General features: G+C 36.8%; 1 protein-coding gene across 2 annotated transcripts in view; it reads right to left on the bottom strand.

Moving 5' to 3' along the window:
• LOC120422359 (atrial natriuretic peptide receptor 1-like) overlaps positions 1-17,506 on the bottom strand; it is a 258,080-nt gene that overhangs the window by 37,181 nt on the left and 203,393 nt on the right. The window contains exon 3 of one of the 2 annotated variants that reach the window (XM_052710916.1): positions 10,197-10,592. The exons of the other annotated variant lie outside the window; for it this stretch is intronic. Within the exon in view, the coding sequence (XP_052566876.1) occupies positions 10,197-10,592 (396 nt within the window). The remainder of the gene's footprint in view (positions 1-10,196; positions 10,593-17,506) is intronic. 2 annotated transcript variants of the gene reach the window in all.

The following is a 17,506-nucleotide window of genomic DNA, read 5'->3' as shown; positions in this document are numbered from 1 at the left end:
CGAAAGAAACTGCGGTCGCTGAAAGATGCTGCTGGGGCAGAATGCTCAAACAGAAAATGGAAAAAAGCCTAATTCGGAAGATCTCAGAAGCATGCTACATCTTTCTTTTTTTCTGTTGAGACAACATAGAAATAGATACAAAGCAGCTGGTTATGTTCGCCAAATTATGTTTCATCTTTGCGGCCTCGGAGTGAATCAGCAGGGAGCTCCATCTGACAACCCTCATTCCCATTCTCTTGCTCCATTGGTTTAGAAGGAAGACGGCATCAATCAGTCGCACGGTGGGACTTTAGCGCCAAAGTTGGACCAGACCCTGGAGGTGATTTGAGCGCTATGATTTGGACCAGATGGTGTGTGGCTTGTGGTGGAGGAACGAAACTTCCGAAGCAATTTGCGGTAGCCAACGGGAGTTGTTTGATTATTTGAATTGAAAAAGTTGCTGTTTAGGTGAAATTAATAATCTCTCTACCTCAGAAGTTGGGCTAATGATTGTTTGCGTTTTCTGCTCGGTTTCGCAGGAAAGTTTGTTGATTTAGGGATGGCTTGAGCCATCGTTTTAATATTCTGAGATTTAAATTTTTGACATACAGTGAAAAGAAAGGTTTTTTTTCCAAACAGTTACACAGAAAAAAATAATGTAAATTTGGAAGCTGTAATTTTGGAAGGTTGAATATTACCTCTTTTATGATGTAATTTTACCTCAATTTAGATTGAAAAAGTGACATTACACCAGAAAAGTGGTAAAATTACACATTTCCAGATGTAATATTACCATGATTTTTTTTCTGTGTAATTAGAAAACCCCACAACTTTAAATCGGACGATTTTAATGTTTGGATTCTTCAAATTTGGTTATATTCTAACACCACAAATTATGGGGTCTAGCTCATTTCCCCGAATGCCATTTCCCCGAAAATCATTTCCCCTAAATGGCCACATCCCCGAATACCACTTCCCCTAATCAGCTACATCCCCGAATGCCATTTCCCCGAATATCATTTCCCCTAATCGGCCATTTTCCCGAATGCCATTTCCCCGAAGTGACACTTACGCCAATTGCCGTTTATTTAAATTTAAATTTTCATATCCCCTAATCATCATTTTCGCTAAAGCCTTTTCCATGACTAACAGTTATTTTCTTTCTCAATTTTACCGAACAAACAGCTTTTTGGGTATGCTGTTGATTAAATGTTGTAAATTGGGTAGTAAAGCTCTTTGTCAATTTTTATGAACAACGGTAAAAAACAAAATTAAAAACCATTTCTGATAACTTTTTTTTCATTTTTATGCAAATAAAAAGTTATTGACAAGACAACATTTTTTCGATGGATCAACTATGCACAGCTAAAAAAGTAGTAATCCAGCTGCGTGTAAAAGACCTGGGTGTAAAATAAATATTGCATTATTTTATGCAATTTTATGTGATTTTACACTCTGAAATATGTAGCCCATCAGTATGGGGAATCTACTTGACCGAAATGTCAAGCTCATATATAAGTTTATCCTTACAGATTTACAACGGTCTGATGGCCGAATGGGCTGAGGCGCCAGTCCTTACTGTTGGTGCTGGGTTTGAATCCCGTCGGTTGAAACTTTTTTTTGCGTGTTGCAAAAATTGTACATGCAGTGTGTAATATTAAGTGTTTATTTTGACGAAGGTGAAGTGCATGCTTTTCCATGCAATTTTACCATCGGATTTTTTGCTGTGTGGTCCCCTTGGAACGAGCTGTCAAGTAGAAGCTTTTATGCCAAGAAGGGCCGTGAAGTGATTTTTTAAAAATTGAATTAAAAATCCATTTTAAATCCTTTGCGGTCGTTCAAAGGGTCATTGTACTTAGAAATATAAGCCTTATCGTTGTGAACAATAATATCACAAATTATAGCGGAATTAAAAGGAACAACTCGTCTCTTTGTATTCATAGTAATGCATTCTGCTAAAACGCTCAACCAAACCACAACAAATTTAAGCTTAATTTTAGGACCCAATTACAGTCCAGACTCGATTATCCGATGTTTCGATTATCCGAAGTTCGATTATCCGAAGGTTTGTATGGGACTTCGAATAATCGAATCAAAAACAAAATTTTGTTTTCGTTTTTTTCTTCTTTTTCTTGTTTTAAACATCAAATTTGAGTTCTGCAACCCCATTTTAGTCAAATTTGAATAGTTGATTACCTATTAAATAATAAAATGCTTTTTTTTCAATATTTCAACACCGCCATATTGGCCTTGGATTTAAAAGTTCTAAATCACTTTAACGTAGTTTAGGGGACATACGCTCGACAATAAAAAATAGGCATAACATTTTTTTTTTTCGTGATCCGAAGTTTCGATTATCCGAAGTGAAATTTTTCCGAAGCCTTCGGATAATCAAGTCTGGACTGTACTAGATTTTTTTTGTTCAATTAACATTTGTATTCAACCGTATAATTAGATGTTGTTTTTCGAATTTTGTCAAAGAACCCAAAAATCGGACAAATAGGTACATAAGGCTGGTACAAATTTTATTTAAAGTTTTTGTTGATTATACTTTTCGCCAAATCCCAAACCAGCAATGTGAATAAAATGATCAGTGTGTACGGGGTTCTGTACTACGAAAATCGCAAGGTATGTTTTTTGAATCATAAATAATAACAAAACTTCTATTGCATTATTATTATCATGTCTATAAGAAAACAGTATTTGTTTTGAGAATATATGTATAAAAAAGGTCTGTACCAATATTCATTGTATTGAATCCCCCCTAAAATGCTACGTCTGTTCTGAATGAAGCCAAAAAGAAAGTTGATCATTCAAGGCCAATACGAACCTTTAAATATGTTGTTTGATGTGGTAAAAATTGTCATCATTTTTTTTCATTTAAAATGCCATTTCCCCGAACGCGGTTAAGCGGAAATGCCCGGTGCCCAGGGAAATGGCATTCAGGGAAATGACTATTCAGGGATATGACTAATCGGGTAAGTGGCATTCGGAATTGTGGCCCATTCGGGAAAATGGCATTCGGGGATGTGGACGATTAGGAGAAATGGGAAATTCGGGTAAATGGAATTCGGGGAAATGACTATTCGGGGAAGTGTCTTTTCGGGGAAGTGGCATTCGGGGAAATGTCCCTTCGGTAATATGGGTTTCGGGGAAATGTCATAGATTCCCAATCCTAGCAAAAAGGGAAAACCACAACCGACGGATTCTCTCTTAATTTACCTTTCCTTGATTGTTAATCTCTCTTTCAGTCTTCCCCACCGCAAACCAAAGAATCTGCCCGCAAATGATGGACTATCTCGGTGCGGTGAGTGAAGATAAGCTCCCCATCTGAATGGGAGAGCTCAGCCATAAAAGGGATGCACTTTTTGCAGTTCAAGTGATTACATTCATTGAATATATCAAAGTCCTTTCGTCGTCAGCACCGCTCCATTGTGATGTGACGAAGGAGGGAAGAAAGGGCTCTTTATCCATCGTCAACGATGTTCTTCCGTTCTTGGCGCTGAGCCACACACAGTTTGGAAGTGGAACTTCACCACGTGTCTCAAGGATCGCAGGGATCTCCGAAGGAAGCGCTCTGCTTGTTGACACTTGCCAGAGAATGGTGGCTTCAATTATGCAACTTCTGAACGGTTTTCTAATTTGAAATTCAAATTAAGATATGTACTGTGTATCGGATGGAAGCCAACTTCCATCTTATGGATCTGTTCCTGTGGTCACAATAACTAACTTTGGTAGATGTTATTCGGATGATTAGTTACTGTATACTGTGGTCATCGTAATTAATTCTAGTATGTGGGCAGCAGGGATGGAATAATCGCGAAGAAATCAATTTCGCTTGCGAACTTTTTTCACCCGCGAAAGAGAGAGGAGGCAAATCACGCAAAAGAAGAATCAATATGCTGATGATTTTTTGTGAATTTCCTTGTCAGCACCACTCAAAAATATTTATTTCACTTTGATTACACCTATTGCCCATCAACAAAATGTGACTGGTCATTTTCCGACGTGTGACGTTACACTTGCAAGTGTAATAGTGAAAAAGATGTTCCGCCGAATAATCAAGATGGTGATTTTTTTAGATTCTTTTTACCGATCTTTCGTGCGCGAGAGAGGAGAGTCATGCTCCCTTCGGATTTTTTCTCTTGATGAACATCCACAGATTTTCTTTTGATGATGATTATTCCATCGCTGGTCGGCAGATTATTCAAACTGAGTAAGTCTTTTGCAGATCTTTGAGAAATTGATTTATTCCCCGTCAAGAAGCTTTTTCTATCTTTGATAAGCAAGTATAATTGTAGTGAACAAAGCACAATTTATTTTCCGCTTGAAAAAATCAGACATTTAACCGCTTCTAATTCCCAGAAGACTGAGCTAAATAAATCTAATGATTTATGAGAAATCGCAGACAGGTCAAAGTTTCCGACCAAAACAAACAAATTAGTCTTTATGTTTGTCTCAGTTTCACTTATCCACAAGCAGCTCACATTCAAAGGGGAAATTTTTCCTGACTGGTCGCGGAAGGATAAACTTTTGCCAAGCGTATGCAAATAGTAAAACTGCCAAAATAGAGCATATTGAACTTTCACAACAATTTTTCCCATAAGGTATGAGCGCGCCGTGGGAGTTTTTTTTTATGTTTCCCACAGTGCTGACGGAAATATCGTGAAAAGTTGTAACGAAAATGATGCGGATGATGTTAGCTTGATAAAAGCTGCTTGAATATATGAAAATTGTTTTTTGTAAGTCATGAATGCAACTGTAAAATGAAATAAAATGGATGTTTTTATGAAACCAGAAATAAGGCTGACCTTTATAGCTGGTAATCCGCATTCGTGCGAATGGCAATTTTCCCACAGGGAATTTTTCAACGGGCTATATTTTTTGAACGCTTTATCACCAGATAACAAACGAACCTGTGGCAAAAGCAAATAGTGGATGATAGATTGTTTTTTTTTCTGGAATTGTTTACAGAGTGTGTATGTCTATTTATTTATAGTTTATATTCATAATATTTGGAAACGGTATAAGCGACAGTGTGTTAAAACACAAAAAAAACATCGAAGCTTATTAAATTTGAAACAGATGTGTAGAGGTTTGCACTTAATTTAATTGGTAATAAAATGGCGATAGAACCACATTCTTTCACAATCTTAATACTTTTGTTTCAGAAATAGCTTTCTGGGAAAATTCAGATCAAATTCGGCCTGACTGACACTAAATAGCTTTTATCTTCTCAATGGTGAACGTTTAAAGGGAATCGCTTGACATTTAATTTCCGATCGGGCGCAATTTGTGACGCCACATGCCGGCAATTTGATTTTTCGATTTTGATGGCGAAATTTTCCAGCCAATATTTTCCCTATTTTTGGTTGCTTCCTGTTTCTGTCGGTGAGTTATCTCCCAAAAGGTTCGTATAAAGCACTGGTGGATTCAGGATGTGGAAAATATGTGCGATTGATGAGTGAATAGACCTCGTTTACAGGAATATCCGGTAGTTTTACAATTCTTGCCAGGAGTGGTGCTTCAAAACGGTTCGCTGATGAACAAATAAAATGGTTTCACAAAATTGTAAATCAAGCCGAACCATAGAAACGCATTAATACGGCGGTTATTGACCAAATCCTAACTGAATGAATGAGAGATTTAATTTCCACTGATAGTGTTTATTCTCTCATGAACCTTATATTGAGTAAATTATGTGTGCAATGTTAGTGAGGCGTGTGCATTCGAAAAAAAAAACATCGAATGATTTAATACAGGAAATTCGTCTACAACTTTGTCAGAACGTTATGTTAGCTGACAATGAGACAGCCCCATCACCCTTCTCCTGCAAAATCTAGCTGTAAAATCAGGGGACAAAACAACCATTTTTCGGAAAAACTTCAAAAATTAAATGGAAATTAAAGTCTACTCAACTTTAAACAATCATAACTTGCTGCATTGATAATCATGTTAAATGTCATCATATTAACTCAATTTTCGGCCTGTTTAAAAATATTTAGATTTTGTGAAATTTTTCAATACTGTTTATTTTTCGCCAAAACAACTGGACTAGTGTAAAATGCGCTTTTTTTCATTCGAATATAGAAACCATTCCCTGTACCGGTGGTTGATCACTTTTTCATTTGACACTTTTTTAGTTTGTACTTCGTTGGTTGGCCAAAGTCAAACTAAAAAGTGACGAACTGTCACTTTTTACACGGCGCTCACGCACACTATCAAAACAAACGTTTGGTAGTGTGCGTGAATTCCGTGTAAAAGGGGTGTCAAACTAAAACGTGACCCGGTCGTTTGACAACAGTTGGTGTCAAACCATCGGGGTTTGAGTGTAACTTCAATTTTTAAATTGTCGTGTTTTTGCCTTCCCCTCGACTTAGGTCTAAGTCGAGGTACATAAACTTCAAAACATATTCGCAACGGCTTTAATACGAATTACAAAACTCGATATTTTCGAAGTTGATGTTGGTATGCGCTTCAATTTCGTCAGGGTTGGGCCCCGAACACGCTCTACTCAACAGAATTGTTTTTGCCTTCCTCACCTTACTGAGGAAAGGCTATAAAATCACTCGAAAAATGAACTTTTTAATTAGACCTCCTAGACCTACCTTCGTTTGTACATATCGACTCAGAATCACCAGCTGAGCAAATGTCTGTGTGTTTGGCTGTATGTAGACATTAGGGTGGGTACGTTTTTCAAAAAGTTCTCCGATCAAGTTTTAGTATGGTTCCCCTTGTAGGGCATGCCCATAGGGACTTTCATGCCAAATATCAGTTCATTTGGTTGTAAACTGGCTGCGCGCATCAGGGTGAAAGTTTACATGGGAATTACTATGGGAAATTGGAACTTTTTGTTCAAACGCTCCTACAGGTCTGGGAAAATCACGCGCCAACTTCTGGTATGGTCAGGCCTATGGGGAATGGTCTGGAGAACACTTTTCCCGAAGAGAGCATATGGATTCGTTGTCCCTAGACCTGGCGCATCGGCAATCAATCCGATGTCTCCGGAATCAACGGTTTTCCCTCAAAAAGCATCAAATTTTCCTTAGCATGCTATGAAAGCTCGATGAACACCGCGACGCCATATGTCAGACAGCTGCCACGTGTGTGCAAACCTTCTTTTAACTAGAAAATGATCATTTAGAGCAATCCTGATATTATTTAGTCGAATTCAGAATCTTAGCATAGTAAATTTGTGTTTTGTTGATAATATTTCAACCACGTGGTAGCTGTCTGACATATGGCGTCGCGGTGTGCATCAAGCTTTCATAGCATGCTAAGGAAAATTTGATGCTTTTTCAGGGAAAACCGTTGATTCCGGAGACATCGGATTGTTTGCCGATGCGCCAGCTCTAGGTACAACGAATCCGTGTGCTCTCTTCGGGAAAAGTGTTCTCCAGACCATTCCCCATAGGCCTGACCATACCAGAAGTTGGCGCGTGATTTTCCCAGACCTGTAGGAGCGTTTGAACAAAAAGTTCAAATTTCCCATAGTAATTCCCATGTAAACTTTCACCCTGATGCGCGCAGCCAGTTTACAACCAAATGAGCTGATATTTGGCATGAAAGTCCCTATGGGCATGCCTTACAAGGGGAACCATACTAAAACTTGATCGGAGAACTTTTTGAAAAACGTACCCACCCTAGTAGACATGTGTACCGAATCAATGTCACTGGAATATCTCGTCACAGGCTCAACTGATTTTGGCCGGAACGGTTTTAATCGATCCGTTGCTATTTAAATTCATTCAGTTTTACCATGTATTTAAAAAGTTATGTTAAAAAAAAATGTTTCATGTTAAATAAAAATTATGCTAAAAAGGGTGGTTTTTTATGAAACCCTCACAAGTTATATTTTTAGAAAGGTTCTGAAATGACCTTTTTTGTGGAGTAAGAATTTTCAAGATATGACTTACCTATCTTAAATTACAAGCAGTTTAAAAAATGGTCTGAATTCACATAACCTCAACTGGTCGGGTCTGATCGCCACGAAAAAGCCGTGTAGAGGGATGCCATTTTCCTCAAAGGCCATGTCTGTATAATCTTGACAAAAAGTCTGTAGGTAGTCTGTTTTTTTACTCGTCACTTATTTTTATTAGGACCACTTAGGTGCTGCGAACGCTAGGGGAGATCCATAAACATCTGGACACTTTCGGGGGGGTTGAATCTTTATAAATGAGAGGAAGGCACCAACCACCTAAAGGTGGATTAAGTAAGCTTTTTTTTAAATTTCCTGCCAATCAGTAAAATTGTAAATTTCGGGTTTCAATGGAATTGAATCATCCATGCAAATGCAGTCACGCGCATCTTTTTATTTTTGCTACTCCCATAGAAAATTTTGGGTGCGCGTGATTACTTAAGATGATTTCATATTATTATATTCGAAATTTCCCATTTTTTTTATTTTCACCGGAAATTTTCAAAAAGCTCAAATCAATCAGAATTTGACGAAAATAATGCGTTGACTTGCTGAGAAATTAAAAGAAATTTTTTTAAATGGGATTTAACTCGTAAAAAAAAGATTTTTTCAAAAATGTCACTTTTTGAGGCGTTTTGGCCACTAGAGCGTTTATTTTCAACATCATTGGCGTGTAGGCCAGATCCTTGCGCATCTTGTGGTATATATAACATTGTCATTTTTGTTACATCCTAGTACTGACATAAACTTCAAAAATGTTATGTTGTGTTATATGTCTAATAGTAATTGAATTTACCAAATAATATTAAAATCCAAATTTCATTTAAATCTAGAAAATTCAATGTTTTTCATAAATCAATATTCTAAATGACTACCCTGGTAGATGGTAATAGCAAAATTCATGCCATTTTAATAACAAATACTGAAAGTGTTATAAAATCTTCTTGGAAAATCCATTTTTGCATAAGAGTTTAATAACAGGTTATGTTATCATAACAAAACTTGTTAATGGTTTGACATTGGTTGAAAACCAAAACTACTTAGGGATAGCATTTTATGGTATGAAAGAATACCTCCAACTGTTATTGGGATGATCGGATTAGTTGTTAAAATAACAAAAAATAATAACAAAGAATTGTTCGAAGAGTAACTAAAAGTGTTATTGGCCTGTAACAATAACAACCCAATAACAAAAAATTAATAACGACGAATAACAAATCTTGTTATAATTAACATAAAATGTTTTTGGCCTAGTATTTTCAAATATCAAACAATGTTATTCCCAAGTTATTTCCGTCTGCTTGGGTATGCATATTAGTGTGTCATAAAAATTACTTTTTGGCCGTCATTCTAGGTTGTTTCCCGCTGGGCGTACTGAGCCCAAATCCTAAATATGAGCACTCGGAACACTTTTTTCATAACAAACTTGGGTTCTCTCCAGAGCGCATATTTTTAGCAAAATATTAACAACACACGCAAAATTCCACAAATTTAAAGGTCAGCTATGGTTTTGTAAGTAGTCAAAATTTTTTTTGGTGGATGTTTCATTTCGAATTAGATGTTACGTAACTGTGTTAGATACAATGTCATCCCACAATTATGGAACAGACATTTTCGAAGCAGTGTTTGATAAAATAGTCTTGAAATGCAGTATTTTGTTTTTAAAAGAGATCAACTTTTACTTGTGACATAGCAAGAGAATGGCCTAAACAAGACCACAATAGAGTCCCGAATTTTAGGGTGTTCCGAATATGTGGGACGACCACACAAAATGCTAAATTAGAAAAATTGCAAAAAAAATTCTTTTGAGTAAAAAAAGAATACAATTTCTATTCATTCATGCCTTTGTGGGAAATATGTTGCTTTTATATGGTAAAGAGATGTCACTTTTTCTATATTTTCAAACAAAATCAAATACATTCAGGTATAAACAAATCATAGCATTCAATAGAATTGTCTCAAAAATACATCGTAGTAATTTCACTATCTAGCCACAAGCTTAAGTTAATTGTTAATCGTCAAAACGTACGGCAGGATAGCGCAATGATATCGATTTGAGTTCATCCAAATAGTTTTGATCATGTTAAACAAATTTATTCAGGATGCGTAAATTTAGAATACTCGCAACAGAGGAAACCTGTTTCTATATGTTATTCCAATAGTTTACCCTTTCTGACACTCTGTGTTGTTTATACTAAAGTCAATCGTTTTACGGCGCCAACCAGAATGGTCGTAAACCAATGTTTGTGCTACAAATAATACTTTCCCAAGAGAGATAAACTTGACTGGTTCCACTTACTTCGAGCCTTTCGCTTGGTCTTGGTCAGGAACTGCAGGTAATCCTTGTAGCTGGTTTCGGTCTCGTCAAAGTTGTGCGAGAAGTAATCCGTCGTGTTCAGCGCCCGGAAGATCGACGAAATGGCCATCGAGCAGTCCGAGTGTCCTTTTCCTTTGTTCTCATCGTTGTCATGGTAGATGAACGCCTGTACGGTCCAGTTGAAGTGCCTCCGGATCTCACGGACGGCCAACCCGGTATCACTGTAGCTGCCCATCATCCGCGTCAGGGTCGGGTAACTCGGTTTGATCGAGAACGCATCGGTGAGGCCACCGGTGGTTAGGATCGGAATTCCCCAGACCGAGTTGTACCGGGCGATCGGAGCGATCACGTAATCGCAGATGGGACCGAAGAATACGTCTAATAATAAAAGAAGGAGGGGCGTTCGATGAAGGGGACGTTGTTTACCGGCGTTGGTACCACGAGCGTAACGCCGCCCGGATCGAATCGAATGAAATTGTTAATCATCACTTTACTCATTCTGTGATGAAGTGGCAAAGATAGACACCAGCTGTGCTCTTGGCAGTAAGTTCTGGCCGTGCTTAATTTCTATTATTCAATTTCCGTGACCGTGCTCTATTGGCAGCAATCTTGGACGGATTTAGATTTACGACCTTTTCCAAACTCAAATCATCACCTCGTTAATTTGATTCGGCAAATAATGCTTTAATGAGCTTGTTTTTTTTATTTAGATGCTATGATTTGTTGAGAAAGCAATCAAATAATTGAAAAGAAATGTTTTACCGCAGATCAAATTTCAAGAGGCGTCAAGCACACACATGGCTCGTATACGAATTGTGTTAATTAGGATTGCCACTTCCAGATTAATCGAATTTTCCGTGATAAGAGAGCGTGTAATTGGACACATCGAATCCCGATCCTTTTTCGGCCTAGCCATAACCCTCCAAATCTACCTTTTCACACAATGCTACCAACACGCAAAGGTTATCGATTTCTCCCATGGGCAAAAAATGGCGCTTTTCCTCCTTTCCCAAGGCGGCACTTGATTAGGAAACGCTCAAGTATGCAATCCTAGCGTCAGAATTCCGAGAAGAACCACCCCCACAGCTGCTGGCGGGAGAAACCGAAGTGAGGCAAAAAAGGCTCTCAAGTTGTTATGGTAGCCAATCTCAAATCTCGACGACGACGACGACGACGGATTATGAAACCCCGGCCGGCCGGCTGACAAGTGTCATCGAGGTGACGACTTCAAAATTACCCGGGCAGATGGTAATGACAAAATTCATGCCATTTCAATAACAAATACTGTTAAAATAACAGAAAGTTTTATGGAATCTTCTTGAAAAAAACATTTTTGCATAAGGCTTTAATAACAGTTTAGGCTATCATCACAAAATTTGTTATTGGTCTGATATTGGTTGAGAGCCAACACAACATTGGAATAACATTTTTTGTTATGGAAGAAAAAACCATTTTTGCATAAGGCTTTAACGACACACCAAGTTGGAGCCCCATGGGGAAAATTTCTTTTTTTGCGTTTGCGTCGCCAAAAAATCAGGAACAAAAATTTTGGCAAAATAAATACATTCACGCTGTTGTGCACATTCCAATCTACGTTGTGGTGAAATTTGGAGTGATTTGGTGCCTTTTTGTGAAAACTGGACTAATTTCCGTGAAAAAGTCCGAAAAACTGAAAATCTATGTTTTTTGCTTTCGCTCGTCATATCTCCGTTATTTTTCGATAAAAGCCTAGTAAGATTACATTTAGCTTGTAGCTGACATTCTGAGGAAAACGATGATGTAATAACATTGATACTTTTCTTGTAAATTTTGAAAGTTGGACCTCAGACAAGCTGAAAGTTTTGAAAATTTGGTTGGTTTCCACGTGCCGCGACGCAGCACCAAGCATCTCTGCTGGCCATCGCATGCACGAAAGGAAGGAGAAAGTGCAAGAATTGGTAAAACTCCGTTCAATCAGAATTGCCTTGATAACGTGTGAGAATTAGGTGAATTTGCAGGCGGCAAACAAGCGGGCGGTGTTTTCACTAAATAGTCTGTTATCCGAATTGATTTTGGTGATCAATGTGGTTCGGGTATTTCGATATGAGGACAATTTTTGAATCGGTCGTGATGCCATAAAGCAGATGAGCCAGCAATGTTTTTTTTCGCAGATTAGCAAGCAATATTGATAAAGAGTTTTATAAAGATGAAAAATGACATGAGGTTTTATAGACCTAGTGACTATTTCGACCACGGGTATGTTTTATCGGTATGGGTTCATCTAATTGAGAGAAATAAATAATGGTTTATCGACAAAGGACTATTTTAATGCCAATATAGACTAATGTATAATTGAAAGTATTTTTTGTCATGAAACAACGTCTAACTTTATCATTTTCTTATACAACATGCCTTATATTACTTATGCAATTACTTATGGCCAAGGCCTCCGGGGACCCTGGGACCGGTTCCAAGTGGCCATCGGATGACTCAATGTTGGTACATGGGTGCAATCGTCAAATATGTCAAGCGGCATGTCAAAACGCTTGGAAATGGTTCTATAAATTCAATGAAAATGTCAGAAACTCAGCAGCTGGTCATTTGGCCACTTTGGCCAGTTCCGGTGAATCCGGAATTCCGGTCCAAGTCGAAGATTTTTTCCAAATGTTCAAATATGTCATGCGGTATGTCAAAAAGCTTGGAAATGGTTTTATAAATTCAATGAAAATGTCAGAAACTTAGTAGCTGGTCATCTGGCCACATTGGCCAGTTCCGGTGAATCCGGAATTCCGGTCCAAGTCGAAGATTTTTTCCAAATGTTCAAATATGTCATGCGGTATGTCAAAAAGCTTGGAAATGGTTTTATAAATTCAATGAAAATGTCAATAACTCAGTAGCTGGTCATCTGGCCACTTTGGCCAGTTCCGGTGAGTTCGGAATTCTTGTCCCAGCCGAGGATTTTTTCCAAATGTTCATATATGTCAAGCGGCATGTCAAAACGCTTGGAAATGGTTTTATAAATTCAATGGAAATGTCAGAAACTCAGTAGCTGGTCATCTGGCCACTTTGGCCAGTTCCGGTGAATCCGGAATTCCGGTCCAAGCGAAGGATTTTTCCAAATGTTCATTTATGTCAAGCGGCATGTCAAAACGCTTGGAAATGGTTTTATAAATTCAATGAAAATGTCAGAAACTGCCGATCCCGATGATGCTATGAGACGCGGGTTCGATTCCCGCCTTATCCACTGAGCTTCTATCGGATGGTGAAGTAAAACGTCGGTCCCGGTTTCTCCTGTCTCGTCAGAGGCGCTGGAGCAGAAATCCCACGTTAGAGGAAGGCCATGCCCCGGGGGGCGTAGTGCCAATAGTTTCGTTTCGTTTCGTCAGAAACTTAGTTGCTGGTCATCTGGCCATCATTGGCCAGTTCCGGTGAATCCGGAATTCCGGTCCAAGTCGAAGATTTTTTCCAAATGTTCAAATATGTCATGCGGTATGTCAAAAAGCTTGGAAATGGTTTTATATATTCATTTCAAACATTTCAAATTATTTTTCATCAATCACAATTTGTAAAATATGTTGCATATAAAACAAGAAATTCAAAACTTATTTAAAATTTTACACTGACTGGTATAATTTTATCTGTTGTCGCTTTTTGTTTTTTAGACATTTTCAATGATTTTTTCTAACTTTTTTAGATCTAGACTAGTCATGTCATATAAAAAAAATGTATAAATGAAATATATTTATAAAAGACTTATTAAATTTGAATAACACTGAAATTAAAAATTTTAGTTCATTTTAAATTTAAAGCACAACAAAGAACAAACAAAATCCATTTATAATTTCTTTTAAGCTTCTTAAAAACTTTCGTCCTTGTTTAGACTGAATTGTAGATTATCATCAATTAATATAATTGAGCTAATTCTATGATTTTAAGCTTGAAAACATAACAAATATAATAAAAACATAGATTTTATGACTGTTATAAAAAAATCCCGGGATTTCGAATATATTTTTCCCGTTTCCAGGGAAATTCAAAACCCGGGAAAATTGGACGCCCTAGGCATGTCAAAACGCTTGGAAATGGTTTTATTAATTCAATAAAAATGTCAGAAACTTAGCAGCTGGTCATCTGGCCATTATGGCCAGTTCCGGTGAATCCGGAATTTCGGTACCAGCCAATGATTTTTCTAAATGTTCATATATGTCAAGTGGCATGTCAAAACGCTTGGAAATAGTTTTTTAAATTCAATGAAAATGTCAGAAACTCAGTAGCTGGTCATCTGGCCACTTTGGCCAGTTTCGGTGAATCCGGAATTCCGGTCCCAGTCGAGGATTTTTTCCAAATGTTCAAATATGTAACATAACTGTCATAATGTGAAAAGTTGTTTAGATACACATTGCGTAAAGAATTAAAAGATTATGCTTTATTTTTTTTAATAATTTATTCCTCTTGTCGATCTTGACCAAGACTGAGATACAAAAATTTAAAATATAAAAATGTGTGATAGTAATTCGAACAAAAATGGAAAACACCTGATTTTTTTAATTATTATGTTAAATTGTCTCTGCTTTCATGTGGACATGTTGGTTTTTAATAAAATAGTGCACTGGCCTTCGGATATGGCTTTTTTTTAAACATTTGTTTTCGGCTGAATTTCGCACGACTCGTAAATAAATTAATTCAAAAGCCTTCAAAATTTCCTTTCTAAAACTGCTCAAAACATAATGGTTCTGATAATGATAATGAATCAATGAATAATAAAAAAATACAATTTTCAATAAAATCTGTTTGTTGGCGCTAAAGGTGTACTCTACATGAAGTCAGCAAGATCTAAAAATCAGATGCTTTTACATATAATTTTCCAGCTTTGCTTCTTTTTATTTTGATAAGCTTGCTAAAAATACTCAAAATTCTCAAAAATATGAAGTCTAGGTCTGGATTTTGAACAAAAAAATCAAAAAGATCTAAAATTACAAGTAACAATCTCTAATTACAAGTAACATAAATAAACGCATTGACTGACTGTTGCTCTAAAACTCATATCTAAAATATTTTTAATTAACTCAATTGCATGAAAAAATAAAAATAACCTTTGAGAAAACAATTCTTCATTCCTCTAAAATTAAAAAAAACTCAAGAAATTTTGATGAGGCTTATCAGGTATATTTCGCAAATTTCGTTATACATGAAAATTTTGCTGAGCTACATACTTTGTCATACTTTTCCAAATGTTCAAATATGTCAATCGGCATGTCAAAACACTTGGAAATGGTTTTATAAATTCAAGAAAAATGTAAGTAGCTCAGTACTTAGCCATGAATTTATTGTTTTTTTTTTTCAATTTTTCAGTAGTAGCATAACTGGCATGATGTGAACAAATTTTTAGATACGTATTGCGTACAGAATTAAAACATTATGCTTTAATTTATCTAAAAAACTTTTCACATTATGACAGTTATGCCACCACTGAAAAATTGTAAAAAAAAACAATGAGTTCATGGAAAAAATTGTTTTACTCAAGTTGCATACCTTTATCAGTTTCTGTGGTCTCAAAAAATAAATTTGCAAACACCCCAAAGTGTCCAATTTGAATATAAATGCAAAATTAAACGTAAACAATATTTTCTTAATATTTTCTTAATTTTCAAAAAAAATAATTTTTCAATCGTTATTTTGCCCTTTTATTTGGCTTAAACTTTGTGGGGGCATTCCCTATGACCAAAGAAGCTATTTTGTGTCATTGGTTTACCCATACAAGTCTCCATACAATTTTAGCTGTTGTCCTACAAAATGATGAAGACTATTCAGAAAAATTTGTACACAAAAAAATCACTAATGATTCAAAAATTCATAACTCGGTCGAAGTTTTTTTTGTCTATTCTGGAAATTTCTGAAAAGTTGGCATTTGCTGTCCCCTAAAACATAACAGAAAATAAAAAAAATGAAAAAAGTGTTTTTTTTTGCAAATCAAGTTTTAGTGACAAAAAGTAAAATAAAATATCACCAATTTTTTCACCCAACTCGATCAAAAAGTCCTTCAACGACTTTTTGATTGAGATTTTTGAATTTTCATAAATCATTAAGGTAGGGACAGCTGCCAAATTTGTATGGAAAATTATTTGGACAAACGCACTCAAGATTGTTTTTTAGGCATAACAAAAGCACCAAAAAAATACAAAAAATCGAATGACCGAAATCTCAGCGAAGTGCTCAGTAGTTAAAATTACGAAATTGCATTTTGCATCATCTCTGTATAGTTACACAAAAAGTTTTTATAAAATTGTTCAATGTTTTGATATTATGACATAACCAATTTTAATTGAATTTTTCCTCCGCTTTTAAAAAATCTTCAAAACAGGAAAAAAAGATTTTTTTATTAACTATTCTTTTACAAAAACTCAATTTCCCAAAATCCGCATTCTTGATTTTCGAGACTTTTTGACTTGACTTTGACGCAAATTTTGAGCCAATAGGTAAAAAAATATGTATGCAATTTAGATTTTTTCTAAATATCACTAGTTTTTCAAAAAATCATTATTGGACGGCAAAATGTTTAGCAAACTTCTCTATGGCTCAAAAGTTGTGGATTTTTGGCCCTTAAAGTATATCAAAAATTCTCGAAAATAAAAAAATTACGGATTTTGGGAAATTGAAATTCGGGAGAAAAAGATAATAAAAAAATCAGCAAAAAGTTTTTTCCCGCGTACCAGTTTTTCAGAATAGTCCTCATCAATATCAATAACTGTGCCAAATTACTCAGAAAATTCCTTCAAAGCTTGTAACCGTTGGTTACAATTCTGGATAATTGAAGCTTCGCCTCAGCATTTTATACCACTTACACTACACTACAACAGTTTTGATGGGGCGAAGCGTATCAGTGTAAGCGAGGCTGATGTCCACCAATTTCCTGCGGGCGCATTTGAATACGTCACAAAGGAAATGGTGGGAAAAATGGACTTGGGAAAACAAATGAGGGAAGTCGATTTGGGGAAAATCGCTCTCTTCCAAACAGGCGTCCGAGTGGACAAGTCGTGCTCCCGCGAAGGGTCGTCAATCGCCCTTCCCATCGGCGGAACCAGGAGGTTTCCGCGAGCAGCTCGTCCATCTCGGATTGGTCGGCCTGGGTTGCGTAAATCCCGTGCTGGTAGCTTCCCACGTCTAATCCGTAATAGGACCACCCCCGTCGTCTGGCGCCTCCCCGCGCCATCACCGTCAAGGACGACCACCCTCAGGCCGCTGGCCTTAACCGCAAAGGAGGGTCCCCTCTCGGCACGCCCGCATCAGTGGACTCTGGGGCTGCCGATCAGCCA

The sequence above is a fragment of the Culex pipiens genome, chromosome 3, assembly GCF_016801865.2.
Source record: "Culex pipiens pallens isolate TS chromosome 3, TS_CPP_V2, whole genome shotgun sequence".
Lineage (NCBI taxonomy): Eukaryota > Metazoa > Arthropoda > Insecta > Diptera > Culicidae > Culex > Culex pipiens.
The sequence above is the reverse complement of the archived record's forward strand: the minus strand, read 5'-3'. Positions and strand labels throughout refer to the sequence as shown.